Source organism: Apium graveolens, chromosome 8 (genome assembly GCF_009905375.1).
Source record: "Apium graveolens cultivar Ventura chromosome 8, ASM990537v1, whole genome shotgun sequence".
Taxonomy (NCBI): domain Eukaryota; kingdom Viridiplantae; phylum Streptophyta; class Magnoliopsida; order Apiales; family Apiaceae; genus Apium; species Apium graveolens.
The window spans coordinates 266230616-266248953 of NC_133654.1; the positions used below are offsets into that span (position 1 = coordinate 266230616).

At 33.3% G+C, this 18338-nt stretch overlaps 2 protein-coding genes and 1 long non-coding RNA gene across 14 annotated transcripts; 1 reads left to right on the forward strand and 2 right to left on the reverse strand.

Annotated features, from left to right (window-relative positions):
- Positions 1-675: 675 nt before the first annotated feature.
- On the reverse strand, positions 676-9679 carry LOC141677277 (MADS-box protein FLOWERING LOCUS C-like). 9 transcript variants are annotated; one of them, XM_074483132.1, is made up of 8 exons: positions 9382-9679; positions 8713-8792; positions 5143-5221; positions 3307-3345; positions 3115-3215; positions 2140-2181; positions 1290-1331; positions 676-1173 (listed from the first exon to the last, which is right to left on the reverse strand). In XM_074483132.1, exons 1-8 carry the CDS (start codon positions 9564-9566, stop codon positions 1166-1168), a joined length of 576 nt encoding a protein of 191 aa, XP_074339233.1. In that variant the 5' UTR covers positions 9567-9679; the 3' UTR covers positions 676-1165. The 9 variants fall into 9 exon arrangements, 7 of the variants coding, with proteins under 7 accessions (XP_074339233.1, XP_074339230.1, XP_074339236.1 ...); XM_074483129.1 differs by having other exon boundaries at positions 3115-3226; XR_012557374.1 differs by having other exon boundaries at positions 1151-1173; positions 3034-3215.
- LOC141677278 (uncharacterized) lies at positions 1053-1425 on the forward strand. Its single transcript, XR_012557376.1, has 2 exons — positions 1053-1189; positions 1264-1425. It is a non-coding gene; the product is annotated as an uncharacterized LOC141677278 (long non-coding RNA).
- Positions 9680-13245: 3566 nt separating the features above from the next.
- LOC141677900 (agamous-like MADS-box protein MADS4) lies at positions 13246-18320 on the reverse strand. Of its 4 annotated transcripts, none has more exons than XM_074484012.1 (8): positions 17875-18320; positions 15947-16028; positions 14867-14937; positions 14662-14761; positions 14509-14550; positions 14108-14149; positions 13681-13826; positions 13246-13558 (listed from the first exon to the last, which is right to left on the reverse strand). In XM_074484012.1, exons 1-8 carry the CDS (start codon positions 18057-18059, stop codon positions 13468-13470), a joined length of 759 nt encoding a protein of 252 aa, XP_074340113.1. In that variant the 5' UTR covers positions 18060-18320; the 3' UTR covers positions 13246-13467. The 4 variants fall into 4 exon arrangements, with proteins under 4 accessions (XP_074340113.1, XP_074340115.1, XP_074340114.1 ...); XM_074484014.1 differs by having other exon boundaries at positions 15947-16025; positions 17875-18319; XM_074484013.1 differs by having other exon boundaries at positions 14867-14934; positions 17875-18319.
- Positions 18321-18338: the final 18 nt, after the last annotated feature.

Below are 18338 nucleotides of genomic sequence, written 5' to 3' on the forward strand. Positions count from 1 at the left end.
AGCACCATGATAATTTTGTTATCTCACATACAAAAACTGAAAATCTCACAGAACAATGCATAAATTGAACATTGTATGTATTTTTCAGAATTTGATGTGTGTGAGCATTTGCATTTTCCCCTTCTTCCATAGATCCTTTGGTTTGTTGGAAGGTGCAATTATGACCATGAGCTATATGTTTCTGGTATTTTTTTTTACAAATTTAGCACTCAAATATCATCTAGCAATGGTTCCCCATCAACTATTTGCACTTCTATAACCAACAATACAATAAAAGCTTTAGAAGTAAGATTTTGGAAACAATCACAATTTTAGAGGCGTACATCAATAGATAGGCCTCCTATGACACTTTCGCTCTGCTGCAAGTTGCAAGTTAGGCTTTACTTGTTGCAAGTTAAGCAAAGAAATGACCAAAGGCAAATTAGGCTTTACTTTAACAACTTGAAAGTTGCAAGTAAGATTTTGTCGCCAAAATTTAAAAATAAAGATTAACTACTTCTCTACAATGTTGGGTACAAATTTAATATAACGCAAACATGTTATATGTTATAGCAGAATCGGCCAACTTCGCGAGGTTAGGGGTTCAAAACAAAATCATATTCAGAAACAAAACATATATATACGATTCAGATGCTTTATTATTCAATATATTGTAAAATATGGAAACAAAACAAAGAGAGGTCCACTATTGGAAAAACCAAGTAAACTCTAACTAGAGATAAAACAAACAGTGCCTTATTATTGTTGAGTCCAGGAGAGTTATTATGGAAAATGGACCCATATTGCCAAATAATCTCCTAACAACAGTGTTCAATAAAAATAAAAGCTCTCTCATATCTTCTCTTTTTTTCCAAAATAGAAATTTAAAACGTAAGACCGTATACAGTGCTTAGTCGTGCCAACAATGGACATGTATACGCAGCATAAGGTAAATTGGGTAACACGTTCAAACAACCATATCGAACAATTGCAACATGCTTTCATTGTGTGTGAGATTCAGATCAGATGTCTACCTGCAGGCGGTCCTTGATTGATGGATGTAAAATTCTACTAACAAAGCAACATAAGTGTTTCCTTCCCTGGCGCATGATCTGTCTCATCACCTGCAAGGTTGAAAAAGTCTATATTGTCTTTCTCCTTTGCAGCTATGTTTTCCTGTCCCATTTCAGCTATCTGTAACGGCAAAAAGGTTAGTAAATTATAGAGTACTATTGCTGCTTGTCTGTTTTTCTGTTATATATAGATGACGCAATAATGATCTAGGCAAAAAATTGGCTCTGTATATCTACCTGCTGCATCAGGAGCTCGTTTCCTTCTCTCAGCGACTTCTCCTACAGATGGCAGCTACTAATTATATAAGAATTACTTATGTTGTTTAAGCTTAACATTATGATGTCAATATCCACTTTCTGGTGGCTTGTAGCAGCTTCTGTAGGTACTTGGTTAACGCTGTGTTTTGTTAGCATTTTCTAAAACAATAATTTTAGCTCGGAAATACATAAGATCTACCAACAGGTCAGACACTAGTGCATTAATGTCATAATTGTTACATATAACAGAAAATTCAACCAATTACCACAACACTTACTACCTACACCCTATGTCCCAGTTTAAATGGTCTAACATGGCTTTCATAGAAAAACTTTCTACTTCAAAAATTTATGATTAAGAAAATATATGTTTGTCTATGGAAAAAAAACAGAAAATATATGTTTGCTAATATATTAATTAATAGGATCTTTAATAAATATTATAAATAAGATATGTACAAATTGAATCTGTATACTTTTTTATTATGGTCATCATTTTCGGAACTGTATCGCAATAGAATAAATTGCATGTAACAAGAATTAAATTACTAAACTCAAGTTGAGGAGTGAACTAGGGCTCAGTGTAAGTAAGACGGAAGACGACGGAGAAAGTAGAACACAGGAGTTGTTTTGTGACATATATGGCAGATGCTATGGGTGATTGGTAACATGGGAGAAAAGGATGTTCAACAGTTCAGGCAATTCACTAAATATAGTTTCCTGAATGTTGTATGCCAAGAAGCTTTGGAAGACCATTTGAAACCAACAATATTGAGTAACCTTACTCCTAGTATAAACATATCATATGTAGATCAACCATAAGAGGTACCTTTTCTTGGAGAGTTGTTATTGTTTCCATCATCAGCTGTGTCTGCAAAATAAAATACATAAAATCAAATGATTTAACTAGATCTTTCCATCATTAGATGTACTTGCATTAGTATTCTGTAGGCACATTACACATGTTGAACGTACCCGGAAATGGACCAAGAAATAATACTGTGTTTGCTTGGGGTAAATTAAACTTGGAGGGCATGAAATTAAATTTCTACTTACACAAATGTTTAGAATTTTCATTCTTACTCCATTATATTCCTGCCACCTAAACTAAGACATCTAAGAGCACAATCCACCAATTTGAGAAATGATCCATTTTCTTTTGAACTCATGTCCTTGTAAAAATCATCTTAAAAATGCCTGCAGTCTTTGTTTTCGTTCACTCTTCCCAGGTGCATCCTTTTTTGTCCTTGAATTTTTATTATTATTTAATTAATTTCATTTTCACCAACCAGACATAGCATTTACTCTTTTATAAATGACTCGAGTATTTCCTATCCTATCTAGATATTAAAAAACAGGTGCACCTATGAAGTGACACACCAACACCATAATATGAAATCAGAAGGCCTGATGATAGTGTAAACCCCAAGTGAATCACCAACACCATAGGTTAAACAATCCACCCCAATAAGTGGTGCTACTTTAGGTCTCCTACAATTTTTTTTATTCTAATCTTAAAAATATGACAACAGCCAGCTTGCAAAATTCTCAAGATTAGAAATGCCCGGTTCAACAAAGGCTAATAGTGGAAATAAAAAACTACTAGTTCAGAGACTTAACATTTTAGGAGTATGAACCTAAGCCTTAACATATTAGCTTAGCTAGAAAGTGAATTTAAGGAAATGTAGAAATCGCATATTTAAGGAAGAAGATTTTCAATTACGGTATCATATTGGCCTTTTTTGGATGTTGCGAAGATGGTTAGGAATCTTTCAGAGTGGAATAGAAGAATAGAAGCTCATACATTGACAGAGACCATTGCTGCTCTTGTTTGAACTAGGGCTGTCTCCAGTTCTGTCTCCAATTGCATCAGGTTTGCCACATTTAGCTGGTCTGGATTTATTTCTGCAAGGTCCCTAAAAAATTAACGCCCAAACAATGAGTATAAAATCCACATTTTAACTACCTTTAAACATTCAGGTAAGAGGGGGCTTGCCTTTCAACTCCTTGCAAGAGATCTCCTTCCGCCCGATTACTTGCATATTTTAGATTCTATTATTAATAAACACGCCACATTGTAAAATTTAATGAAAGATGAATTATTGACATTTTAGTATATCAGTCATGTCAATTACCATTTACCACTAAACCCAAGTTACAAATTATTACTCAAAAAGACAAGAATAAGAAGCTGCATAAGGCTAAAGCCATGCTCCATGTCAGCACAAAATACATTAGTAGTAGTGGCAAATCCATCAGTTTATCCTACAACATGTTTTTGGTTCTTAGGGCTACCCGCATCATAAACACGAGAAAGAATGTATAAATATATGTCTAGGACTACCCACAGGTATACGGAAGTACCTAGGGCCTATGTTGCATGGGGACGCCTACTAGGTGCCGTACCGAAGTTTGGGGACGTCCCAGGAGAGGGGACGCCACAGGAACGGCTTAGGGCCCTAAGCCGTTCCAAAAAGTTGGGGATGGCGGGTTGATATTAGGGACATTTCCTGGACTACAATGGCAAATATACTTTTGTGGATGGCAGATTGATATTGGGGACGTTTCATGAACTAAAATGGCAAATATACCCGTCCCCAGTTAAATAAAACATACAAAACCGTAATCTAAGCCGCTTCTAATGAGTTATATGCACATGTTCTTCATATAAACATACAACTCTAACGCTTCTCCGGGAATTCTGAACAATATGAAACAGAGAAGAACAAGATGTAAGATGTTGGTGTGGAGATAATTTGATTCTTTAGGAGATGCTGGATTCTTGGATTTTGCATAATTTTCCTTTGACGAGTCCGAAATGGAGAATGAGTTGATCTCCGACGATTTTAATATTTGAGAATGTTGGATCTATCCTATTTATATAAAAATTTTAATATTTATTAATATATTACTTGCCGTCCCGGTACCCTTTAATTTTAAAATTGCAGTTTCATGCCCCCGTCCCCGTATCGGTAGATGTTCCCGTACCTGTCTCCGTGCAACATAGCCTAGGGCTACCCCAATCATAAATACTAGAAAGAAGGTATACATATGTGAAAGAAAAAATAAGAGAAGAGAAAGCAAAAATAAGAATTTTACCAACGATCCAATACCATTAAAGAGAGAGAAACAAAGAGCTTGTGTGAGGGTTCAAATAAGACAAAATCTAAACCAATGGAAACGAATTAACCAAAATCTATTATTACCCCAAAAAATACAACCAATTCAAAGCAAAAAAAACCATGAGGGGAAAAACAACAATCGCGATTAAAACTCAAAACCATCCAAAGAAAAAATATATAACCGATTTGGAGAAGAAGTCAAGGAGAAACAATAATCGAACACATGTTTTAAATCGAACATGTGTAACTATTAATCAATCCCGAATCGTACCTTGAGCACCCTTTTTCTTTATCATTCGGAAGAGCTCTTTTTTAATAAAAAATACGGCGTCTCTTCTCTTATGCAATTTATGACTCCGGCAGTAAGTTAGCCGGAATAAGAGGTTTCGGCGTATCAGGGCTGCTAAACCATCATAAAGTAAAGAGAAGAGAAAAAAATGGTTTTATAATAATACAACTTGTTGTCAATTAAAATAAAAGAGTGACTTATATAGCCAACAATCAAACAATAACAAAGAAAAACAATCTAACAAAAAAACTACTATAATAACTGAACTATCTAATAAAAAAATATTATACATGTTAACACTAACCAAGTAACCTAGAAAATCTTTCGATCAAGAAGGGACACTTGTGATATACTGGTATTTAGAATTAGATCTAGAGGAAACGCGGGCAATGAAGTAAATTAATAATCTGTATATGGTTACCTCATTTTCATGAATTCCATTGGCTTCCTTTTGGTCTGCATTAGAAACGGCTTGATATTGTTGAAGTATTGCAGTAAAACTGTCGCAGTTTCAAGGAAACTTAATAAATTAACCGAGTATACAAAGAAGTAAAATAAAATTTTCGCAAATAAAATATATAATCTTGTTAATATAGAAGTACAAAGTAAATAAAATGCCTGCCAAGTAATAAATTATTATTCGTTGCTCAAACTGGCGCGAAAGTTCCCATCATGGGTACATGTCGAAGTTTTGGACCTGGCGTAGATGGAAAGATACATACGGTGTGGCCTATAAGAAGTGCATGTGCCCTATCTTAACACGGGCATTAGAGGTTAAATTTGGCGGGGGTATTGGGTGTTTAACTAAATGCAAAAACTGCTGGCAGACAATATTTTTTTTTGTGTTGCGGTTGCGGATTGAATTCATAATAAACGACACTATGCGGGGAAGAATATGGTTGGAAATTATTGTGCCCAACTATTTCAAAAAAATATAATTGTACTTTTTTGTCATCAATTTGTGGCAAATTATTATTATTATTATTATTAATCCATGAACTTAGTTTTTTCGTATTATTGCCGGATATGAGCTTAGCTTAATAAATATATCAGTTGATTCACACAACTAGTTCATTAACCTCCCTTCGGTTATACTGCAATTTTCTCCCTTTACTAGTTCGGGATTATTGTTAAGTTGTAGTTCTTAGTAACTAGCTAAGCATTGTTATGTACAAAATCTATATTAGTTGTGTACATAAAATTTTCATTTTTGTAAAAAAAAAATTAAGTAAATTTTAATTGCAAGTTGAGAAGAAGTTTTATCTAAATTTTTGATAACATATTAATTTAGTAAATAAGTATTTTCTAACAGCTCACCACATTGCACCACACCATATTTTTACGGTTTAATTTATGTGGTTTTAGTATTATGTAGCGGTGACATGCGGTTTCAAAAATTGTCCACACCACCACATATGCATGTTGGTTAGCGATTTTACCATTTTGGGTGGGTTACGATTTTACCAAAAAATCTTACCACTCATAAAGCAATCACCCTTTTACCCACCTTGTTATATTCCTTAACTTTATAACATTTTTTATAAGCTTAATTAACTCCCAAATTTGTCATGTTACAAGTTTCTTACAAAAAAACATTTTTCCATGTTTATATTGCTAGTTATTAGTTAATTTAAGCATTATTATCATGAGGACGACTAGTTGACACGAAGGTACTCACGAGCCGAGAGTCTCCCCGCTTGTCGTCGACTAGTTGACGTGAAGGTTGCCAAAAATCTCGAAACCCGACTAAGAGCCTTCATAACCGTAGTTGTGGTGTATCATGAACCAAATGACAGTACACAAGAACAAATGATATTAAAATCGATGACTTTGCTTGATATTCATAATATTTATGTTTTTGTTTGTTTGGATATGTTTGATATTTGGAAAATTAATGTTATTATGCACTACTTATGCTTATTTTGAACTTATTATTCTATTACTTTTGATTTAAATTATGAAATTGACGTGTTTAGTTATATTATATATAAAATCTAGTATTATATGTATAATGAATTCTTTGTCGACTTTTTACGACTAGTGGGGCTACTTGTCGACTAGTCTTCACGAAGGTACTCAAGCGTCGGGTTTAACCCACGTATGTGGCAAAATACGGGGATCAAACTAAAAGGGTACTGGTATATGTTTGCGTTAATGTTCGAAATGGATGTATTGAGCACCAAATACATTTGTAAAAAGAAATGAAATTCTAACAATTTATATGTGCTTACTACACCTAAAAATTCTATCGTAAACCATAAATATGTGCTTAGTGCATCTCCTAAGATGATCTCCAATATAATTTTGGTTAACTTTTTATATATATGTGTGCATCTCCAATTTCAATGTACTTTGAAGTACCTTTAATCAAAAAAAACCACAATAAGAAGAGTAGAGAGGAAGAATGTGATTACAAATGATACACTGTGTAATTTATTAGTGTGATGCCTCACTGGAGTCACATATACCCTTTTTGTAGTAACATTTTCAATACAATTTGACTTATTAGTAACATTTTCAATACAATGTGACTTATTAGTGTGATGCCCAGTCGCATATACCCTTTTGCAATAACATTTTTAATACTTCTCTCAAATTTTCAATTAAAGAGTTTAAATAGAGATTGTATCATTGCTTTTAAAATAATTGACTTTGTCATAAACTTATTTAATTTTTTACAAATACACATCCTTATGATTATTAATTCTCTCGATATTATTAATGAACTTTTTGTGATATTTGTTAAAATTCAAGAATATATATACTTGCATATTTTTACGATTACTATAGAAGAATTGTTCAGCTTTGGTGGAGTTTTAAAGAATTATTATTAAAAATCATGCAGATAATTCAAACTACAATTATGCATTCATATATATATATATATATATATCATAAACCAACTACTAAATGTCCTTTTAGCTTCCACCGTTCCAAGTAGGAATCAAGCAAGGCATAGGAACCGACTTTGATAGTAATCATGATAGACAACATGTGGTTTTCAATACGTGTCAATTTTATTCAAGTGAAGGGAGAGAGAAAGCTACAAGGATATATTTTATTTGAGTGAAAGGAGAGATAAAACTACAAGGATATCTTATTAGTTAATCGATAGGCAAACGCAAAGTGGTTGTCATATTGAAAATACGAATTTTGTCCACAAAATGTATGAATACACATAAGTATATAGTAAATGGAAATGGGAAATGTAGAAATTAACTAATGTTGCTCTACAAAATATAATAGGAGGATATTGAATGCAAAAAAAAAATGAGCATATGCAATTATTAAAATAATTTTTTTGAAAGAAAAATGGGGATGTTCAATATAAGAAGGGAATACCAAAACAAATAAACATTTTTTCTAGGATTGTTGCTTAGTCAGCTTAGCTTTACGTAATTGTTATTCTCTTCTACATTTGCGCATCATTTTTTTCATAATACTAGAAAAACAAAAGTGACTAAGAGCCTTTGGCCTTCACAAAGATAGAAATCAAATCTCAATTGCCAAGGGTGATATATAGCCTGTTTTAGTAAAGAAGTAAAAAGAATTTATGGCCTAAACTTTGTACATACTAAAATTGTAAACTATAACAAAACAACACTAACCTGTTCTGCATTTTTTCTACACAGGATTTTTTTTACTTTTAGATAAATTGTTGAGATAATAACCATTGAGTAATAAAAAAGAGTGGATAAATTGATAATTTTATGTATTTCCTCTTTGGCATAATCCAAAATTTTGATAAAATTACATGTGACAATATAAGCCTTTAGTTATGTTATGTAGTATATACACAGCATCAAAATTAAAAATTTTGTGGGTGTGAAGTTCACACAAGCTTTAAGGCTTTTTCTTACTAAACACTAAAATTCACATGCAAAGTAATGCCTTCGTGCAGTGCTTCCAGCTCAATTTGATTGTACTAGATTTTTTATTGTACTAGATTGCAAGTAAAACAAAAAAATATCCATATATAGCAATTTCTGGCCTGGATGTAATTCTTTTTTTATTTGTAGCCCCTTTGTAACTCCGCAACTACTTAGCCAAGCAAATATCTGAAATGATGGCCTGGATAATACGAATCCAGGTGAGGCTCCACCTCAATTCAGGACCAAATGAACCTTTTAAAAAGTACAGAGAATAATTCTAAATCTATAATTACAGAAAGGTTTTGTAGCTATCAAATTACATATATAGAATTCACCGAAGACAAACAAAATTAACACATTTTGTAGCTCTTGGGCCAAATTCATTTGTAGTATATAATGTCAATTTTCGATAAAACTAATATTAGTACAAAAAATCCTATAATCGTCAATTTACCGATTAGAGTATCAAACACCACCAATTACAATAATACAGATCTATCAATAGTCGTAATAGCACATATCATAGTCATAATGTTACAAAATTCATCGATTAGAGTAGCGCAAATCACTGGTCATAATAATGCATATCGATAGTAGCACGTATTATGGCACAAACCATTGAATAAAACATAGGTATTAATAACCATAGTAGCACATATCATGGTCATAAATCATAATGGTACAACTACAAAGCATGGAATTATGAATAACTGAATCAACAAAATCGTATGGAAACATATAACTTAGCTATAAGACAAGAAATGTAACAACCAAATAAACAAGTTTACCTATTGGAGTTGGAAAATTGATAGAGTTTGCCAGTGTTGGAGAAAATAAGAGCAGCAACTGGAACGTCACAAAGAATAGAAAGTTGTTTAGCTTTCTTAAAAAGACCACTTCTTCTCTTGGAGAAAGTCACTTGTCGATTGCTCTTGTCTTCGATCCGTTTTATTTCCAGCTTCTTCCTTCCCATCTGAACCTCCACGTTAACCCTGGCCTCCTCCCTTGTTCATATATTCATCCCCCTTCCCCTTTTAATTATTATTATAGATAAGGTTTTAAATAGATGTGCAGAGTAGCTAGGAGTATAATGACTATACACAATTTGCTTACGGAGGCGAATCAACACTTTATACTCCCTCAGTCCCAAAATACAATTATTTTAGACTTAATTTTAGGTGAATAAAAAAAATATATTTCACAAATTATTTTTTAAATTTTCCTATTTTAAATAAAAGTATATATAATAAATTTTAATAAAAATACTTTTAATAAAAATACATGAAATTATGATTTTTATACACCTTCAAATACGCGTAAAAATCAAAAAACTTGTATTTTAGAATGGAAGAAGTATTTATTAAATATCAACACTTTGTTCTTGGAATTGGATATTAACATAATGATAATAGAAATAATCATCATAATAATAAAAATTAAAATTAAAATAATCGTAATGTTAGGAATATTTCTCACAATTCTATGTTTGTATGGCAGTAAAATTAAGGACAAATAGAATGTGATTTTAATTTACATAATCGCGAAAATTTATAACGGAGAAAAAAGATTGGACACGTCCTCAACTCTTATCTTTTGACAACTTTTAAATAACTATACTATCTAGATTAGGTCTGTAATTCTAGGAGTCATCCAGAGTTTCTCAGTAGGAAGTGATTAATGATCATGAGCAGATATTTTGTAAGGCTGGCAATCAGATATTTTGTGCATTAAATTAAAATCATACTTCCTCCATCCCTAAAAACTAGAAACGAGAAACGGTTTTAGTTAATGTTGAACACATTTGCATTTCTCTGTACTTAAAAACGTTTTCTCTTGTGTTGAACACGTTTGTTAATGCACATTTTTAATTGTAAATATCTTTAATTTCGTATTAATATTAAATATAAAAATTTCATTGTATTAAAGTACTCATAAATACGAATTTAACAAAATCACTAATTACCATGTTTAATCTTATAAATTAGACGTACATTAGTAGTGAATTACTTATCATGAACAGTACAAAAAGTCAAAATATAAACATCATTTTAGGACGGAGGGAGTACTGTATACAAAATGACTAATGAGTCGATTCATCAACGGCTCTACGCTATTCATCCAAGGAGCTGGCCAGTTGTGCGGTCCGGACGGGCCGGGCCGGGCTAATTACGGGTTGAGCACGCAAATTATAAACACTGAACCGACACGCGGGATAAGCGAGCCGGGCCGGGCCGGGTTCGAACAGAAAAATAGAGACTCGTAACCGGCACATGACTAGCGAGCCGTGCGGGCCGAATCATACGAGCTTCGCGGGCTGCTGATATTTTTTAAAGGGGCTAGTAAGTGGGAGAGTGACAGGTGTCTCTAATTTTTATCTATGCAAAAGTAGCACACAGACATGCATAATTTATGTTCCTCGATAATTATAATTAGTCCAACTAAAACTTGCATTGTTTTGAAATAATTTTCTTTTGATTTTTGTCTCGATTTTAATTTAAAAAATCAATAGCAGTAATTATATTAAATGAATTTAATTTTAATTGATAAATTCTATTGTTTTGATTTTTTATTACAAGAGGATAACACCTCTTATAAAGTTTAATAATTTAAAAAAAACTTACAATTGTAGTAGGGATTGAATCTTGTGAAAACAAGATACCAATATTTAGAGGTTACAAATAATAAATAAATAGGTGTATGTGTGAACAAGCACCAAACCTGAATACATGTGAATTTAATAATTAATTAGATAAGCACCTAGCAACTCAACAATAACAAGGTGCAACTTAGTGTCGGCTGTGCGGGTTAGGCGGGTAATGTTGTAAATCTCACTAACAAATATATCAACATAGAAGCAAGTGTATAAAGAATTTAGCAAGTTTAGGCCAAGACCACAGTTAACAAAACAAAACATGCAAGTAAACAAAATCAGTAACTGAAATAACGAGGAGAGAAAGAAAGATGTACTCGAAACCATAGCTTTTAACAGTGACTGAAATAAAGGTTCACAGATACAAAATGCCAAGAAAATTGATCACAGCTGAGTCACCGGGCCTTGCTCGAAGTCCTGGCTGCTCTTGAAGAGAATATTGCCCCTACCTGCTGCGTTTGGGATGCGCACAATATCTCCACCAGGATAAAACAGCTCGGAGTTTATGTTAACAGCAGCAACAAAAACTCCACTTCGACCAGCACCTCAGTCGCCGGAAAATATCAGCACTTCAGGACTTTTGGGAGAGAAATGCAGAGAGGTTGAAGAGAAGAGAAGAGAATGTAGTGTATTCTAATACATTCACTTTAACCTCTATTTATAGGAGAGGAGAAAATGAAACTGTCCACACACTTAATGTCTGAATTAAACTGCTTCATTAATAAAAAATCAAAACTAATCAGATTTTGAATTTAAATTATTTGTAACAGCTTTTCACATTAACACCCACATTATTATCAGAACTTAAGTTAAGTTCTGATTTGATTCATCAGTACTTAAGTTTTGATTCTGATATCAGAACTTGTTAAGTTCTGATTTTATTCATCAGTTCTTAAGTTCTGATTCTGATATCAGAACTTGTTACAGATCAGATTATTTGCAGGTTCAATGTTTAGACTAAGCCCACTAACAAAGTGACTTAGCCTATTTCAGTACCCAGCCCAATAATCCAGTCAGCGATAAATAAATTCGAATTAAAATAATTCTCAAATAAATAAAATCCTCGCCCAGGTCGCCTCGCGTACGCGAGACGCCGAGACATTCGCCCAAATCGCCCTTCGACCCGACCCGGTCCGGTCCGGTGCGGTACGTGGCGTGGCGGGGCGGCGGCGCGCATGTGTGTGTGCGCGCGTGAAGCACACAACAACACAATGGACCATCACACACCTTAGTAGTTGTATACTACTCATGTGGGTAATACCATATAAAGCACACAACCCTCTTTATTTATTTCAATGTGGGACAAATATTCTCAAATTTTCCAAGTTTTTCCAAGCTACTTTCAACTCTCATTTCATATGGATTTCATTAAGAAAATTCTTAAAACCATACATGAAAATTTAAGTTTAAATATCATTGAACAATTTCCAATCATTAGATTTTAGGATTACCATCAAGAACATAATTAAATTAAGCTCTAAAATCCTAATTTTCTAACAGGTTCGTGCAACTCAACTCGTATGGATTGTGGCTTGTGCGGGTTCGTGCAGCTCAACCCGTATGGATTGTGGCTTGTGCGGGTTCGTGCGGGCCGGGTTCAGTCCCGAATTTTCAACTTTATATTCGTAACCGGTTCGTAAATGGTTAACGTCTTGTGCGGTTTTGAACCGGCCCGGTTCGAGCCGAATAAAATCGGGTTTTGTACGTGCCGGTCCCGAACGGGCTGTTCAAACCTGCACAAGTGACCGGCTAAGGAAGTAAAAAACACAGATTTTATCTTTTAAAAAAAAAATTGAACTGAGTAGGATTAAAAGCCTGATACAGTGGGAGATGGGTTTAGCCTGCTAAAAGAATAATTTTGTTTGTACTAGGCCCGATTAACTTTGTGAGTTGGAGCTGGGCTGGATTTTTGTGGGCCTCTACATGATGCATAATATGACAATATATGGATTTAATGTTACAATATATACTGTAAGATTTCAAACACACAAAGCAAGCAGGGTTGTATAATTATGGATTTAATCCATTAACAGTTTCTTACACAAACCATATTTATATGTCTTTTGGCAAAATGCGAAATCAAAGTTGCATAAATTACAAACGGAAATCGAAATGAAATCAAAAACAAAAACAATTTATTATGGTTTTTACCAGCAGATACATATATAAGATTAATGCACGCATGCATGCATGTCTGTCTGTCTTCTTGAGATTGACCATTTCATCACAACTGCCATCCTCCCAAGTAATTATTCACACTGGGGCCTGCCACGGCGGCAGCTGCAGCCGCAGTCATTGCCTCATGAGTCTGATATCTGCAAGTTTTCGAATTGATCACATGTTTGTTTTAGCCTATATATAGATGGTCTAATATATTGTGTTTGTGGACACATGTTTATAGAATGGGAAAGATTCACAAGGGAGCTAATTAGCTTACCCCATCTGTAAAGTCGGTTCGCAATCGATGAGAGGATGGTAGAAGGCATCCCCTTGAGGCTGACCATGTGACTGTCTGCCATACCCCATATCTTGTGCATTTCCTTGTGTCCACTGGAATGGGCTCATCTGGTGTCCTTCCATCAACTGCATTTATATTTTTTTAATTGGCCAAACAGATTATTAATATATTTGTAGAGATCGGTGTCATGCTCTTATTTGCTTTCTTATCTCTATCTGAGGCAAGATTAATCTGATTTTGTTTAATCAATGTATGTCTAATTGTCAATATCTATATGTACCTTAGCTTCAAGTCAAGTTATAACTATAACAGCTTTCTAATTGTTAAAAAAAATGAGTGTACAGCAAACCGAGTGTTGACTGGGATAGAATGTAGAATTATAGCAAGCAGTGCAGCATATACTTACCCTTTGTTTCAGGGTCCTATTTGCTTCATTTAGTGCATGTTCCTGAAGATATAACATAGTAAAACCAAAAATTATATTGAGCCTGAAGAAATTCTATCATTAAAATTAATTATGCTTGAAATGTTAGTAGTCCCTCCGGCTCATTTTTAAGTGTCGTGTTTTGACTAAGTTTGAATTTCAATTTAAATGTTGTTTTTAATTTTTCAAGACAAGTACACTTCTTTTTCACCTAAATACCCTCGTTTAATATTAACTTTACACATTTCTAATGATAGTAGGTGTAGATGAAGGATAAAGTTGAAGAATTAAATTACACTAATGATAGAAAAGCCTAATTCCTACATTTCTTAAGATCTGTGCACGGTCAAAAAACGACACTTAAAAAGAAATGGAAGGAGTACCTTCCTTTGAAGATCCGTGAGTGTGTCCAGCATGTATTGGGTCTGCATACGAGGTAGCAGAGCTTACATAATATATACTGTATATATATATAATCTAAAAAACTGGTAAATAATTAAGTTCTATGTTTTTTATAAAGCTGCAATATTATGTACCCGTGTGGATCTTATCTGTTTGAGTGACATGTCAAGTTGCCTCTCTAGCTGCTCCAGCTCCTTGCTGTTTAGAGGACCAAGATCCTCTCCCAGAAGATTTCTTTTGTAATTCAAATACACCAAGTTTTTGAGATAAGTAAATAGAATTGTATCTATGTACTTGATGTGATGAGTAATTATTAGTTAGATCATTAAGAATTACTACCTCTGAGATCTCTGTAGGGCTTCATAACGTGCTTTGAGTTTCAAGTACTCCTGCTGACTAGCTACCTCCTGCTAAACATATATAGAGTGATGCAATATTCAACCTTTAATTTCATAGAAATAAGAAGTAGAGGACCATGTACATATATAGTCGGAGACTTGTAGTCATTGTACTGTTTTGTTTATGCATAACTATTGCTAATGTACATTCTTTATAAAATATCGATTACTCTAAAACAGATATTTACAGCAACAATCAAAGTACAAGGTCCTGGAGACTATATAGACTTTCAATTTCAAACTGCAAGACCTGTCTATCTCATCCACACAAGGTCCCGGCTGGTCGGCTGAAGATACACATTATTTGTTTAAAAGCTGAACGTAGAAGCATCGAACAACTACCAAATACAAAGTGACGCGTACCAATGGAAGGGGGCGCACAAATTTACTTAGCACACAAAAGTATGGCTCAGGACATGTAAATCAAAGTACATAGAGGAGGTCAGGAGTCAGGACTTATGACAAATGCTGTCATTAAATTAATTTTGAGGAAATGATTTCTATCGAAACATGACTCAAGTATTGAATATTATAATTCGGAGGGCATTTTAAAACAAATATAGTGAGCATATACGAAGTTCAGGAGATGATAAAGAATGGATTCAACTCATCAAAATATGCTGCAGGTGACATAAATAGCTAATTAAGATGATCTGTGATTTAGGAAGCTCACCAGCCTATTTTTAGTATAAAAATTACCGACCTTTCTAGTTAATGTCTTATCTGCAATCGATTTATATGCATATTTCTTTCTGAGTGCTAGCATTGTGGTTTGTATAAAACACAGGGCTGTCATCTTCTTTCTTTTTCTCAATTTATATCACCAACTGATTAGGTCTGCATATAATGCTGAGCCACGCTATTCATGAGAAGTATAGACTGTTTAAAATTTTAGAGTTGCCCTGGACCTACTTGTTTTTGGGACTAGCAGCAAAAATACGTATTCAAAACAGTAGCTTAATAGAAACAGAATCAAATTTTGGAACAGATTGGTAAATAAATTTGCTGGGATAAAAATTACCAGTGCTTCCCTTGCAGATACATTTGTCTCTGGTGCTCCATAGTTGCACTTCTGATACCTTTCAAGGGTTTTGAGCATGCTGCTAAAATAATTTACAGATTTGTTTTTAGATGCGCAATAGAATTATATAGATATGTACTACACGGTAAATAAAAACAGAAAAGGCTATAACTAGTATGTTTAATTTACATGAATTATTTAAAAAACAGTCAATCCTTCTATATATTAACAAGCTATACACAAAAAACAGGAACAGCATATTTTAATCTTGCTTCACTCTCCTCCTTCACCATCTACCACTTTTAGAGCAGGCTAATTAAATATTAATAACTACAAAATGATAAAAATGATATATTAGCTATATTTATCATTATTAGTATAACATATTGACATACATAAAAATGATGTCTTTATATGTAGTGAGAAAATATTAGCTTTATTAATAAACTTCTAATGATCAGATATGCCATAATTGTGTGAAAAAATCATTAACTGGCAACATCAAGATGTGGGTAATTCTTGATTTCTTCTTGCTGGTGTTGTGGTTGCTTTTCCATATATCAAATGACCCTTATGACAAGTCTTTTGTCTATTCTTTTTTTAAAAAAATCTCATGGGGGATTAAATTAAGTTAGTCGAGTATATTTCTTGAAAAGACAATTGAGTGTACTATATAGTTTGATATGAAGCAGCTGATATAAACAAGATGTTAATACAAAAGCTATGGTACATCATCTATCTCTTGGATAATTTAAATGACCTGCTCAGTTGCATATACATATCCAACATAAACATTGAGCATTTGAGTTTGAGATGGAAGATTCAATCGGTGCTGTGGAGTACAACTCATAAGATCCAATTATTTTGGTTTTCACCAAGTGGCTGACAGAGATTGATTGACAAATTTGTAAAAAAGAGATAAAAGTAAAATCAAACTCAGCAGAAGATAACTAAGGACAGTCCTTTTAGAAAAATAGATCAGTAATTATTAGAGATGGAGAAACCCTAATATCCACAGTACAAATTGAAGCCCTAGATAAAACAGATGTATGAAAAAGAGGGAGTAAGAGCACTGTATGTCCCTCAAGATTCAAACATAAACTTTGGGATCAAAGAAGGTAATGAATAGTACCTGCATCACAGATCAAATGTCTTTGAAATAAACAAAGTTGAAAAATCACATCTTTTTTTCAAGAACCCTTTAATTAAGTCCAAAAATCAAGATTTTTATTCAAAAAATCTAAGCTTTATGATATTACTGAACCAAAAATGGGTGTATATATATGGGGATAATGTATATTTTGGGTGGAAAGAGTATAAAAAATAAAATTGGAAAATAGGATGTGATATTGCAAATCAGAACAAGAGGGGGATGAACAAAAGGGGGAAAGGTGAATTTAAGACTTAATATGGTTTGTACAAGTATATATAAACAAAACAATTGATTAAAGATGAAAGGAAAGGAAGAAAATATGTTGGAAAGAGTGAGATGAGATCCTAATTACTAGGACAAAACTAAGCAAGGCAGAAAAGCCAGAAAAAACCCTAAAAATTCAATCTTTACTTAAAATATGAACATGTACATGTGTATCAAACCAAACTAAGAAAAACAGGCACAGTAATATTATGTAAAATTCAAAAAAAGAATCAAAACAAGGAGGGGGAATGACATAAATAAATAAAATTATAGGGTGGCATTACTACTGATGTAAGTATTAAAAATGATGTGTGTTCTTTTCCAGGTTTCCTCTTGCAGATCTAACAAAAAAACAAGCACAAAGTTCTAAAAGCACTGAAACATTCATGAAAATGGTAAAAAACCCATCAACTAAAGGAGAGAAAGTAAAAAAAAAATCAAATTTCTTAAAAAATGAAAATCCCCAAGCAATCTGGATCTACAGTCCAAAGGCAAGGAAAGAAAAGAATACCTAGAACTGCTGCAGAACTCATAGAGCTTGCCTCTATTAGAGAAGATGATAAGAGCAACCTCAGCATCACAAAGCACAGAAAGCTCATAAGCTTTCTTCAAAAGCCCACTCCTACGCTTTGCAAATGTTACTTGACGGTTGATTTTGTTCTCTATTCTCTTCAGTTCAACCCTACCTCTACCCATCTCTTCCCTTCTTTTTTATACTAGATTTTATATTATCTTATCTATCTATCTATCTATATTTATATATGTTGTTTCTTCTTTTATATATCACTGCAACATACACTGATGAATAATGATCTTTTATATGTATATTTGTGCTTTGCTTACCTAGCTAGCTCTCTTACTTTTATGTTTTTCTGCTTTCAGCTTTCCATAACCTTGAATCACTCTTTATATGTATAAGGGGGTGAATGTATGTATGTTCATGTACACTTCATATATAGACATCACATTATACTC